General features: G+C 44.3%; 2 protein-coding genes across 19 annotated transcripts in view; one reads left to right on the top strand and one right to left on the bottom strand.

Annotated features, from left to right (window-relative positions):
* Window positions 1–3424: 3424 nt before the first annotated feature.
* LOC114672319 (uncharacterized) lies at window positions 3425–11901 on the bottom strand. The gene is made up of 2 exons (XM_028833637.2): window positions 7891–11901; window positions 3425–4284 (listed from the first exon to the last, which is right to left on the bottom strand). The coding sequence occupies exon 1, from the start codon at window positions 9760–9762 to the stop codon at window positions 8839–8841; it is 924 nt and encodes a 307-aa protein (XP_028689470.2). The 5' UTR covers window positions 9763–11901; the 3' UTR covers window positions 3425–4284; window positions 7891–8838.
* Window positions 9395–13673, top strand: part of ARNTL (aryl hydrocarbon receptor nuclear translocator like) — a 109374-nt gene continuing 105095 nt past the window's right edge. For 11 of the 18 annotated variants that reach the window (XM_077960489.1, XM_028832574.2, XM_077960487.1 and 8 more), the window contains exon 1: window positions 9395–9528. Coding sequence is in view for 7 of the 18 variants with exons in the window: in XM_077960481.1 (XP_077816607.1) it covers window positions 9966–10496 (531 nt within the window). In the remaining 11 variants the exon portion in view is untranslated. Of the gene's footprint in view, window positions 9529–9708; window positions 10497–13673 lie in introns of those variants that run through there. The other 7 variants (XM_077960481.1, XM_077960480.1, XM_077960479.1 and 4 more) reach the window with 1 other exon arrangement.

The following is a 13673-nucleotide window of genomic DNA, read 5'->3' as shown; positions in this document are numbered from 1 at the left end:
GCCTATATCCCAAAATTGCTGCTGTGAGACCAACACATGGGCCGAGAGCTGCCTCTGGAGTCAGATGTCTGGGTTTGGATTCTAGCTCTACCATTTACTTCCTGGGAGCCATAGGCAAGTTATTTAACTTCTCCATGCATCAGTTTCTTCATTTATAAAATAATGATAACATAGAAACTTACCTCTGGAGTTGTGTCAATTGTGATGGGTTGAGTCAATATGTATAAAGTGTTTCAAATAATACTTGGCACGTGGTAACACCATAAAAGTGTTTGTTTTTATTATTATTATTTTATTAGGTATGTTTTCTCTCTCAAACAACAATAATGAACTCTCCTAAGTTTAAAAATAGATAGATCGATGGAAAGATAAATAAATAGATTGATAATAGTTACCTAGGAAACTGATTTGGTTCATGGTAATTTACCTCTATGTATAGGAAACAAATTTCATCCCCTAGATTGTGTAAATGAAAACATGGAGAAAGAAGGAAGGATTATGTCTAGCCAAAACCACAATTTCAGCTGCACATTCACTTGGTTTAGAAAGAATGTCAAGTGTTACCAATTCTTCAGCAGAAGGAAAACAAGCAACAAGTCTCTGCAGCCAGACATAGAAAGCACTGTTTTGAAAAAACTGGGAAGTAGATCTCAGACATGCTTGGGCAAGATTATTATTCCACTGCATTTTAATTGCAATTGCCATACTAAAAATAGTTGCATTAGACTTCATGTATCATTGTTCAATAGCCCCATTTGTGGAATATGAAAATATTTAATGCCTTGCAAATGAAGACAGCTGGATGCTTAAAACTCTGTCTGAAGAATTAAATAGAGAGTCTTACTGTATTATATTCCCCTGGTACAGTGAAATTGCTGTTTGTCTTTCATATTCTCCAGTCCTAAGATTAGGAAGGAGTGAGGGAAAAGGTTTTATTTTAATAGGGAGGTTACCAACTATTTTAATTTCATCTACTTGGAAAGGTTAACTCCTAAACCTTATAATGGACCACGAATCATGGCCAACCTTCCAAGGTGCCAATATTGCACTCTGCATTAGGGGAAGAGAGTGGAGGAGTAGACAAGGTGGGGATTATGTGAGAAGAGCTGGTTCACTCTAATTTCCAAAGCCTGCTGTCCCTGGGAAGCATGAAATCACGAAGACCATAGCCTCAGGAAAAAAATTATGTTTTCCCACTTTGGGCCCAGACCGGGGCTCCCGACTAAGGCATTGACCTGGCGTAGTGTGTGGGGTTGTGGTGTTACAGTGCAGAGGTCCTTTAGCTATGAATGTTCCTGGGCAGCAGAGTGTCTTCCCCAGAAGCAGAGCTTCAAGCTGGAGAATGTCCAAAAAATAAAAATAATGCCAAGCACCACTAAAACTGTAAGTCATGTTGAATTTCATCTTGGAACCGGAAATTCACAATACAACTCTTGGTATTTCTCTATCAGTGTATTGAGATTAAAAGGAGCTCCAAGGCATAAAAGCAGATCACCCTGGAATTTTCCAGGGATCCCAGCCCAACCAGGGCAAGTCATCTCAAAGGCTGTTCAATTTGAAGGTGGATAACTGGTGACTAAGAAGAAAAAACCAGAATAACATGAAGTGGTGCCAGAAAACACATGAAGTGTTCTGGGACACTTGGCTCTCCTGGTTTCCTTTTAAAATTATTTTTATTATTATAAACAACTTTGCAGAAAGTTTGTCCCCTAACCTCTTCAATAAAATGTAATCAGTGAGATACCGCTAGAATACTTATCACTTTGTCCATGTATACACATCTTATTTACAAAATTTCAGTCACTCTGTATACGATGGGAGTCTCACTTTTCATATTACATTATTTGACTTTTTTCTATATATTTATGGTTTAATGTCATGTTTAACATTTTAAAGGATGACATTGTATTTTATCCAGCTGATATAACTACTTATTTTCTCAAAAGTGAATCAACTTTCTAGTCCTTATTATTGGACTTCTGAACAACGACAGCAACAACAACAAAATCAACATTCACACTGTAGCTTATGAAAAAGTTTATTTTTCTACCCAGTGAGATACTTTATTTGAACATATTGTCAACCCACTGTGAGGCAGAAAAACATAAAAAATTTTGATAGCTGCAACTTTAAAAATTGACTAATAAATGATAGAAACAACTCAACTAAAGGAAAATATTTTAAAAATTATTTGTTCTTTTATTTCCCTATATTATGGAATAAGCTGCTTTTTGCTGGAAGTTGATAGGACTATTTAGAAAGCCAAAATGGCTCAATGTGCTGCACTTGGGAATCTCATTGATTGATTCATTCATTAACTAATATTTATTGCACACCTACTACCTGCTGGAGACTATTCTAGATGTGAGAGACATGGCAGTAAAAATAACCCTCCCCTCACAGACCTTACTGTGGGAAGCATACAATAAATAAATGAATACACAACAAAATGTCAGCTAGTGATATGTGTTGAAAAGAAAATTCAAGAAGGGTAAAAAGATGAAATGCAGAGGCTGCTGTAATATTTCAGAAGGGATGGGAGGTTTTCTCTGATGAAGGGGTAATTGAAGCCATTGCTTAAATCCTATGAGTATCTCTGGAAGGTGATGTCTTGCGTGTGTCCATGCAATAGGTACAGCTCACTTTCGCATCTCTTTATCATTTTTTATTAATTTGTTCAGACAATATTTGTTCTCATGAATGTGCCACTGCTTTGATAGCTATGGGAGATACAGAAGTGAACCATGCAGGTGTGGCACCTGCCTCACAGAGTTTATGAGAAGACGAGAAATTACAAGTGAGACAGTGCTTTGAAAGAGGAAGTACCAAGTGCTGTTGTGGTAGATTTTTATAGCTGGGAGGTCAGGGAAGGTTTCCCTGAGGAAGTGACCTTTAAGCAGTGAAGCAAGTGTGAGCCAGATTCATGGGTCAAAGGCAATGGAAGTAAGGGAAATTTACAGGCAGGGAGATCAGTGTGCAAGCTTGCTTTCCTTTCTGACCTTTCTTTCCTTCCTCCCTCCCTCCATCTCTCTCTCTTTTCTTTCTTTCTCTCTCTCTCTTTCTCCTTCCTTCCTTCCTTCCTTGCTTCCTTCCTTCCTTCCTTCCTTCCTTCCTTCCTTCCTTCCTTCCTTCTTTCCTTTCTTTCCTTCTTTCTTTCTCTTTCTCTTCTTTCTTTCTTTTTCTTCTTTTCTTCTCTTTTTGGCTGTTGACTTTCACCTTTCTCACCTATCCAAATCTTCCAAGGGCTAAGAAGTAATATCACTTGATTATATTTTCTTGTCTTTCTCTGGTAAATGTGCAAATGTATGATTTAGTAGTAGATGAATAAAAGAAAATGTACATGCAGCACAGGAGTCAAAAACAACAACAATAATAATACAACCCAAACTAAATGGACTTTATTCATACTCAAGATTTGGATAGCTTTATTTACAGTAAGTTTTATTGTCCATATTTTGTTAGCTAGAGTGCTATCAATTTATGACACAGATTTTGGCTCATAAATTTCTCAAAGACCACTTATCAAGTTATACTCACTTGTGGTTTTGTATTTAACTCAAGTGCATATAATTTTCCACGTCTTTAAAATAAGTTTTATGGCAGAGAGAGAAGCAGCAGCAGGAGAAGATAGCATTGAAACCTTATAAGAAAAAAATATGTAAGTTGTATTTCCTGTCTATACCAGCTGATTCTTTGAAACCCAGTGTGGTAATGAAGTAGAGTAGGAAAGCTATGGGCCGGTCCCATAAGCTTATAGCTTCCAGAGGGCCCTGAGGTTTAAAAATCCCAAAGAATGTTCTTTTCAAAACTGTTTACAGATGAACCTCAACTTACGATGGGGTTATGTCCCAATAGACCCATGGAAAGTCAAAAATATTGAAAGTTGAAAATACATTTAATATCCCAATACACCAATCATAAACTAGAAAAATTTAAGTCAAACCATTGTGAGTCCAGGGCCATCCGTATGATAAAGAAACATTAGAAACTATGTGAATATTTTCAATGAGAGAGTTTTGCATAATGAGGTATAGTTTCTCCATACAATAAAAACGCTGCAGCCATTAGACAGCCTGTTGTAGAAGGAGGCTCAGTAACAAGAGAGAATGCTTGTGATAATTTTTTAAAGCAAGATGACAAAACTTTGACATGATAAAAATTAGATCAAAAGAGCTGGGTGTGGTAGCATGCCTACAGTCTCAGCCACTTGGGAGGCTGAGGCTTGAGGATTGCTTGAGTCTAGAAGTTCAAGTCCAGCCTGGGCAGCATAGCAAGATTCTGTCTCTGAAAAAGAAAAAAATTAGGTCAAAATATGATATAGTTACAGAGCAAATACATTGATATTTTAATGGGGGTTATATCTTCTTAATGGAATTATAGATTATTTTTATTTTCTTCTTTATGTGTGTGCTTTCCAAATTTTTGATCACAAATGTAAATTGGTTTCATAATCTAAAAAAAAAAAGCAATAGATGTTCTTGTTCTTCCAAAGAGAAAGGAGAGATTTGAGTAGCAGTTGTTCTTACAATGCACACACATCTGTGTACAAGATGAGAGTTTTCCTTAGGTAAATTCTGAGTCTGTAGCTTTTATGTGAGTGGAGCAAAGGACCCAGAGTTCACTGCAGAGGATCTGAACAACCTTTGATGCTGGAGATTGTGCTTGGTGATTATAAACTTTTGTTTGTAAAACACCAAACGAGAAGGAGAGGGCCAATGAAGTACGGCAATGTTACAAGGAGTAATTCTTTATAAGGAGTAATTCTTCTACCAATGACAGGTTAAATGACATCACTGCTTACATCTCACCATGCCAGGTGCTGACTTATTAACTGGAATGTGTATATCGCGCATTAATAATGTGTTGTGGGGCCTGCATGCTAGTTTTTCCTTTATTTCGTTTATATGGAGAGTGTGTGTGTGTGCAAAGGTTTCGTACACAAAGGTGTATGAAGTCCACCTTTATTTTCATAGCCTCTGGATTTTGTGTTATACTTAGATGTGCCTTTCAAGATTATAGAAATTCTACTCATATTTTTTTCTAGTGTTTTTATAGGTTTGATTATATGCACTTAAATTCTCTATTCCTATGGTTTATGTTTTAATGTAAGTACAGGGTAGGGGGTACATTTTATGTGTTTCCATACAGCTAGCTAGTTGTTTCAATAGCATTTATCGAAAAATCTATCTTTTCCCCAATCCTTTAAAATTCACGTTATAATTCAACTTTCATATACTTTGGGTCTGTTTCTGAAAGCTATGCCTTTTAATTCGTCTATTGGTCTGTTTCTATACCAATACTAGACTATTTTATTACCACAGTTTAATAGTACACATTGATAATGTATGAAATCTAATTCCCCCAATCTATCCCTTCTTTTCTTTTTCAAAAGCATATTGTAAATTTTTTTGAGCTAATGCATTTCTGAAATGGCTTGCTTGAACACTTCACTTTGCTATACTAACTTGAAGAGATTCTTCCTTTCTTTTATATCTCCAGAAAGTGAATTCTAGTCTGCTCATCCCAGTGAAGCAGGGCAAAATCGATGCCAGTTTTTTGAAGACAGTGTCTATCTGTTCTTCAGAGCTTCTGTTGAGAAGCCATGTGGCCACTGGTCCTTTAGCTCCCTCTAGCCAAGTGGAAAAGCCCCTTTCACATCTGAGCACCAAGATCTTTGGAATCTTCGCCATGTCTGTAAGCAAGATCTAGTCTAAAGCCTAATTACACGGTCTAGGACACATTCCAAATAAGGTATTACTGCTCTCCCATTCTGAACTGCTATGGCCATCTCATTCAAAAAAGAGCCAAAGAAAGTCTTTTCAAAAGCAGCTGAAAAAGCTATAAAACTGATTAACTCATTAATGCCTGATTTTTTTAATTCCCATTTTTTGTACACCCAGATGTCAACCTTGGTTAACAGATCAAACCATTCACAAATGTCAAATCCCAATGAAATGCAATCAGAATCTTCTAGAATGGGACTCAGAAGTCTGTATTTTTAAAACTCTCCAAGTAATTCTGATGGATCCAATCATTGGATCAGAGTCAGGGAAACTACTGTAGATTATACTACTTTATCCTCACTAACTTCATTTGTAAAACGGGAGCAAGAAATATCAATTTCATAGAATTGCTAAGAGTGATACCTAATATGTACTAAATCTTGACTGTATGCCAGGTGTAACAGCCCTATAAAGTAGATACTAAATTATCCCCCTTTTACAGATGAGGAAATTGAGGTACACAGAGGTTAAGCAATTTGATACAAGTCATCCAGCTAGCAAGTGTGGAGGGCAAGCATATCAACTGCTAGGGTTAATGTGAGGATTATATTAAATAATGTATTTAAAGCCTCTGGTACACAGTAGGTGCAAATAAATGCTCTCTCTTATCTTCCTTTTATCCACATCATTCTACTCATGCCCAGGACAATACTTTGACCTTAGCAGTGCCCTAAGAATTGAAAGTTTAGTATCCTGGAAAGTAGAAAAGAAAAGGGAAGTTAAGTAGTAGTGGAAGGAGGTGTTTGGGATCTCCAACAGAGAGAAACACAAAGAAAGGTGTAATTACATAGGGAAAAACAGGTGCACATGAGGGGAGACAGTGGCTTGGCCACTGAGGGTAGGATAAGGCAGGGTGATAACCATTAAAAGAGGAAAGCCAGGGTACAAGATGAGAATCTCAGAGGAATGGAGTCCAAAAAGACACCTATTTCAGCCCCCCTCCCACTGCATGGTAATTCAGTTCTCACTTGGAGATTTTCTGTGACAAGAAACTCAATTTATCAAGGCAGAGGATGCTTTAGCTGTTAGAAAATTGTTCATATTGATTCATTCTAGAGTTTCTACCCACAGGTTCTCCTTCAACCCCTTAAGGTCCTGAAGAATAAATTTAATTTCTCTTCTATTTGACGGTTCTTCACATATATCAAGACAGTTACCTTGTACCCCTGGGGCAAAACCTTCTGCTTCCTTTAATATTTCCTCATACGACATAGGTTCTAGCCTCTTTACATCCTGGTCCCTCTACTTGTGCAGGTAGATAATTTCTTTCTGCCAAGTCTTAATTGCAGACAATACTTCGTGTGGGTACTCACCAACACTAGGTAGCACAATGAGACCTATCTTGCTTTACATGTCAGACTTCCATTGATGCAGCCTAAGAGCATTTATTTATTTTGGCAGCCACAATTCACTGTGGACTCAGATTTTTTGTCACCTAAGACCCTTCATCTTGCTCCTATAAGCATCTAAGACACCTCTGCCTCCGGCTGGCTTCACACAGGGTGAGACTCCACATTTACCCTTAGAGTCAGCCCACTGCTCCAATATTGTATGTGGTTTGTGCTATATAATAGCGTCTCTTCCCCTCCTGGCTTTGTGTCATCTGGACATGTGATGCGAATCTTCTGGATTTTCCTTCAGGCCACTGATAAAAGTTCTGATGTCTGGACCTGGGAGAGAGGCTTCTGTCATTCTGAGGGTAACTGGTGTGGTATAGACGCTTTGAAATAAAAAGAAAAAGTCTGGTTTGAATCATGGTTCTGCCACCTACTGTGTAACCTTTGGCCAGCTAGCTAAATTCTGACTTTCAGTTTTCTCATCTGTAAAATGGGGCAATAAAAGCTTCCTCACAGTGTGGTTATAAAGATTAAGGGAGAAAATGCGGGGAAAGTACTTAGCACAGTGTCTGTTATGTAGTAGGTGCTGCTGGAATGTTGACTGACTCCCTGCAATCTTCCTTTCAGTCAACGTGGACTCATTAATCAGCATCTTTAGGTTATGGTTACTTAACCAGTTGTTAGCCCAATTAATGATACTAGCATCCATCCCATATTTCTTCATCTTGTCCACGATATCTTGTCAAGTGCTTCCCTTAAGTCCCACTTACCTAGAGTGATCTCCTCATGAAATGGGGGCAGAGACAAAGTAGCAATAAGATTCCATCAGCGTGTAAACTTAGGAAAAATAGCAAGCTACCGACCGAGGTGGTTGACCTAGAAAACAGCCAGCATTCAGCCCACAAGCACATATTGGGCACTCCGTGCCTGTCAATGAGCTGGGGATGGGCAATGCTGTTACAAAGATTAAAAATGCAGTGTCTGTATTCAAAGAACTTATCAGCCTAGAAGTCTAGAGTCACGGGGGGCCAGTCTGGGTAACAGAATTAGGCCAATTGATTTAATTCCATTTGTTCATATATCCAGCCAACAGATATTTATGGTGCACTTGCTGGGTGCCGGTCCCGCCCCCACCACTCCACCCTACCCCAGCAGGCGCTAAAGGAGAGCTGGCACGATGGATAACGAAAAAGAAGACGCTGTCCTTCTATTCAGGGAGTTTAACATCTGGAAGAGCCGGGATTTCTTTGTGCTAAAGGCCCTCTACAAAGTGCCTGGGATGCAAAAATAAGTCAGTGTCTCTGTCCTCTCAGGAACCGAGTTGCATGTCGTTATCAAATTTTTATTTTCTCTAACTGTTTCCTTCCGTCTCGCTCCGTAGACAGCTTTTCGCAGCAGAGAGCGCTGCCGCGGGGCTGGTGTCTACCCCTCAGCAAGTGGTCAAAACCTGGCTACTGGAAGGAAATGGCAATGGAATCGCTCCGCGCTCGAGTATTCTCTTTGGAACTACGGGAATGACAGCTCCAGTGGGACACTTGGAGGTCATGACGAACGCAAAGAACGTGAGAACACTTGCAGTCCTCGGGGTGGAAACACCTTCTAGAAATACTGAGTATTCGTTCTCTAGTTTAGACTTGGGCACACCAGGGGTTTTAGGAAGGGTCTGGCACTCAATGTTCCTAAAATTGGTTTCCTAGATGGAGCTGGAGGGAGGGGAGTCAGGAACTGCTGCTTTTCGTCGCAATGCCCCGAGTGGAGGAGAAGGAGGAGGGGTGAGGGCAGACGGCCAGACGCCAGCCGGCAGGGGACCCAGAGAAGAGGGACATCCCCGGCGACCCCGAGGAGCGCGGCGTGGGCACCGCAGTGGCCGCGGTTAGTGGGAGACCTGAGGGGAAAGGGAGAGGGCAGGGGCGAGGAAACCCAGGGAGCGCGCGCAGATTGGTCTTCTCCTCGGGGCGTGCGCTCCTGTGCGCCAAATGATTGGTGGCAGGAAAGTAGCAGGTAAACCGGCCCCCGCCGCCTCGCCATTGGTCCGCGGCCTCTCTAGCCGCCACACAACTGGCCAGCGGGCTGCCGAGCCGCGCGCGGATTGGCTGGTGGCGGCCGCCGGGACCGGCTCCCTTCGGGCGCTCGGATTGGCTGGCGGGAAGAGGCAGGTATCCGGGCTCCGCGGCTCCTCCATTGGTGGGCGGGGAAGGGGGGTTGGGCACAGCGATTGGTGGGCGGGGGGCCGGGCCTGGGCCGGCGGGGAGCGGATTGGTCGGAAAGTAGGTTAGTGGTGCGACATTTAGGGAAGGCAGAAAGTAGGTCAGGGACGGAGGTGCCTGTTTACCCGCGCCGGACTCACCGCCGCCGCCGCCGCGGGATCCGAGTGCGGGCGCGGGCGCGGGCGCTCCCGGCGAGCCACGGTGAGTGTCAGGCCGGCGGCGGCCAGCGGCGCGATCCCGCGCACCCCGTCGGGGGCCGTTAGAACCCTCGCGGGCGCTGCGCCCCTGCCGCCGCCCCGGGGGCAACCCGGCCGCCGAAGAACCCTGCCCGACGTGCCCGCTGCCGGCCTTAAAGGGCCCGTGACCGCTCCCTGCCCCCACCCGGGCCGCGGGGAGGCTGCGCCCCTTAAAGGCGCCGCGCCCGTCCGCCCCCATCCTCCTCGCCTGGGCTGCCGTTGCGGGCTAGGGCAGGCAGAGGTGCCGCAGGAGCCCTTGAAGGGGCCGAGAAAGTGTCCGCTGGAGTACCCACCGCCCTTCCGCGGGCATCGCTACCTGACGGGGGGAGGGGGCAGCTAGCTGCCTCTTAAAGGGACAGCTCTGCACTTGGGGGCAGTGAATCGGCTGAGGAGGACTCGTAGATGTATCCCCGGGAGCTTCGGGGATCCCCGAGGGGACCATCCTTGGCGGCTGCCCCCCAAGGGCGTTGGGCGAACCGTGCCGCGTCTGCCCTTCCTCTCCGCTTCACTTCCCTTTCGGGAGCCCGCGAGGCTGGGTGGGGGCGGAGAGGGCGTCTCCGTCGGGCTTGGGGAGTCCAAGTCCGCCCGCCCCTTCGGCCCTGTAGCCAGGGCTGGCGCTGCACCCGGGAATCCCCGGCCGGCACGGGGCCGACCCCAGCCTGCGAACTTTCGTGGGGCCTGTGCGGTCCAGGTACTGGGCGGCCCGCAAGGATGCCCCGTGGGTCTGCTGGCAGGTGCGCTTCGGCGTGGGGATGTCGCCCGGAGCCCGGGTGCGGGCCGGCCTTGGAGCCCCAGAGCTCCGTGGAGGGCGCAGCGAGCCTGGCTCCAGCTCCGAGTTTGACAGATGTCAGGGAAGAAAAGGTTCCCGCTTGGCTATTGCCGGGCGTTGACGTCCCAGAGAGGTCCCCGTTTGCTTGGAAGAAGACGAGGAAGGTAGAGGTGAACGTCGACCTTGTGGGGTGTATGTCAGCCACCCCGAGGGGTCGCGAGAGCCGGCTGCGGGGTGAGCGCAGGTGCCGCCCGGCAGGAGCTGGGGAGGGAAGGGGTGTGCTGGACACCGGCGCCTGCTGTCAAGTTCTCGCCGGCCGGTGAGAGAGCCGCTGCCGCCGCGCACCCCGCACCTCCTGACCCCTCTCCCCTCTCCGCCTCGGCCCCTTCCCGGTCACCTAGCGTTGTTTTGGCGCTTTGGCGCTTGCGGTCTCTTCTCCCTTCTTCCACCGCTACTCTTCAGTAAGGAATTATTAGCCAAGTTTTCTCACCCAGCTTCCAAAAATCAGATTCCGTATTTGTGAACAAGCTTTTCTTGACACTACCCGTATACCCGTATTTCCAGCATCGTCGTTTTATTAAAAATCCACAAAAGCTGCTCCTTAGATGCATTCCTTTCCCACGACACCTGCTTGCTTGTCATTTGTCCTTCTGACATATGCTGTTGTTCACCTCTTTAATCTATTTTTATATGACTATTATTTTAATTCTTCTGGACTCATTGATATCAAGATCTGTCAATTTGGGTTGGTGGTGTCTTTAATTAATGTACCCGTTGAATCATAAGCTTAAAATAATCATTGCTGCTCTTGAGCAGTTTTGAATAATATCATGCTCTCTGTGCTTGCAAGACTTAAAAAAAAAATCGCCGCTGTTATATTTGATTTCCATATCAAAGGAATTCCAAAATATTTTTGAAAATACAAAATTCGATCTTTCAGTCCATGTTTTGTTACTCAGATCACTTTATTGATAAGTCTTTAAAACCGCTTATAGAACATATTTAGAACGTTTGGAAATTTCCTGGACAGGATTTGAAATTGCCTGTATCATCTGAAGCTGGGTCTGTAGAAGCGTTTTGGTTTTGATTGTAGGCGTAGCCAGTGAATGATAGCAATAAGTTAAAACTGTAGTTAAATTTGTTCTTTATTCTACCCTCTGAAGAAAAAACAGGTCTCGTACAAAAGCACTAAGGGAGTTAGAAGCTGGACATCCTGGTTCTAGTTTAGGCTTGGGCTCTCATGGCCTTTCCAGTTATTAAATTTATTAAAAGTTATTAAATTTTTCTGGGTTGTGTTTGCCTCTGATGGAAAGTAAGACAGTTGAATTAGGTGATCTCAAAGGTTCCTCTGCTGTAAAGTTCTGTAAGTCTCTAAATATTTAATACATCTGAATTCAGGTTGGTATTTACCTCCTGGCACCTCCAGAATATCTGAGCTGAAGCCCTATTTTCATAAGAAGGTTAAGCAGATAAATAGATGGTGTTTTAAAGGATCCATTTCAAATGATTTATAAAACGATGACTACTCACGAGTTTGTCTGCTATTTGCAGAAGAGGTTTGCATGCCACAGGGCAGGAAAAGGAAGTGGCCGTGTTTTCAGATTTATCCCTTCACACAACAATCTCTGTGGAATTTATATGCTAAAAGATGGACAAGCACCATAGAAAGATTTGGCTGTATTAACAAAATTGCATATGAAAAGGTAAAAACTAGATAGTTAATATCTCTCTTTGGTGTTAGGGTTATAATATATCTGAGCTTTCTTTGTGATTTCATCATCAACTCTCACTGTGGTAGGAGAAAGTCAATATTGAATAAACAGCTTCAGCCCCCTGATTACATGTAGTGATTTTAGGAAGCATCGTGATAACTAAAGTAGTTATTTGCAGGGAAGTAAAATATTCTTTCTAGACCTTGAGGTTTAGTTGGGAACTAGGGACACAGGCATGTTATCCTTCTCCACAGTCTTTTTTCATTGTCACCTTATCACAAGACTCAGATTTATCCCAAATACCCACCCTGTATTTTCTTCTCCTTCATGAAATAAGACCTGCTCTGACCCAACCCCCCTCAGCATCTCTTGCTTCCTGCCCAAAATGTCCTGTCTCTATCCCCGTCATCCCCTCCTCTCCTCCCAGTTCAGAGAAAGCAAGTGGACCCCTCCTCTGTTCCTTTTCTTGGCCTCTCACCATGGGCAAGTGCCTGGGCTTAGGTGGCAGAAGAATCTATGACTCAGGTTTGGGCTGTGTGGCCTTGGATGTGTGCTTGACTCCTTTGACCTCAGGCTTCTCCTCTTGGTGTAATGGCAGTGCCTGCCTCATTGAGTCTGTGTGAGGATTAAGGGAGATGGTGCATGTAAAATGCCTGGCACACAGGAAGCCTTTCCTTTGTGCCAGCTGCCATTCCTTCTCACCTCTGCCCGGGTCCTGTCACTAGAATATTATTTGTGCTGTTTGTCCTTAGTCTCCCCCTCCCCACCCTGAAAACCTTAGGCTTGATTTAGGAGAGGAAGGATGGAAGAGGCAGAAACACACTTGTGGCGAGCCTGCTGTGTGCCAGGCAATTTACATGTGTCTTTACTTGGTACCCCAGGTTCGTATGCCTCTCTCTTTCCTCCCTTCTGCCAGCCTCCCCCACTCTCCCATCTCCTGCTCCATTCTTAGTACCTGCCCTCTGGCTTCTCTCTCTACCACCTTTCTTTATATTTCTTCTCAAAGTTTTCTCCAAAACTTTGTCTTGAGTTCCTGGGGCCCATCTGCCCATCCTTATTCCTGAGTGGTTGTTCTTGGCCCCTTTGCAGTATTTTTTTTTGAAGGGTCTCACTCTTGCCCTGCCATGGCTCACTACAGCCTCCCAAGTCTCAGGTGATCCTCCTGTCCCAGCCTCCAGAGTAGCTGAGACAACAGGTGCATGCCACCACACCTGGCTAATTTTTGTATTTTTATTAGAGATGGGAGTTTCACCATGTTGCCCAGGCTGGTCTCAAACTCCTGGGCTCAGGTGGCCCACCCGCACCAACCTCCCAAAGTGCTGGGATTATAGGCATGAGCCACTGTGCTCAGCCCCTTTGAAGCTGTTACCTCCCTTGTTTTTTTGTCCCTTGAAATCCTTTCCTCCCTCAGCCTTTGGGTCATGCTGGTTTCTTGATTCTCTTCTTGCACCCCTGTAAAGATAAATGTCTGTCCTAGCTTCTGCTATTCATACCATCCATGGCCCGGGGTCCCCTCTTTAGCCCTGACCTGTGTCTCCTGTGTTCTGCTAGCAAGGCCATTGTGGACATTAATGGCAGCCTGTAACCTGCATTTGTGGCCTTGGAGTTACGGGTTTGCAGACTGCTTGC

This window comes from Macaca mulatta, chromosome 14 (assembly GCF_049350105.2).
Source record: "Macaca mulatta isolate MMU2019108-1 chromosome 14, T2T-MMU8v2.0, whole genome shotgun sequence".
Lineage (NCBI taxonomy): Eukaryota > Metazoa > Chordata > Mammalia > Primates > Cercopithecidae > Macaca > Macaca mulatta.
The sequence above is the reverse complement of the archived record's forward strand: the minus strand, read 5'-3'. Positions and strand labels throughout refer to the sequence as shown.

Excerpts from the sequence above, each read along its gene's own strand:
- LOC114672319 (XM_028833637.2), bottom strand. The coding sequence starts at position 9,762 with ATGGGGGCGGACGGGCGCGGCGCCTTTAAGGGGCGCAGCCTCCCCGCG.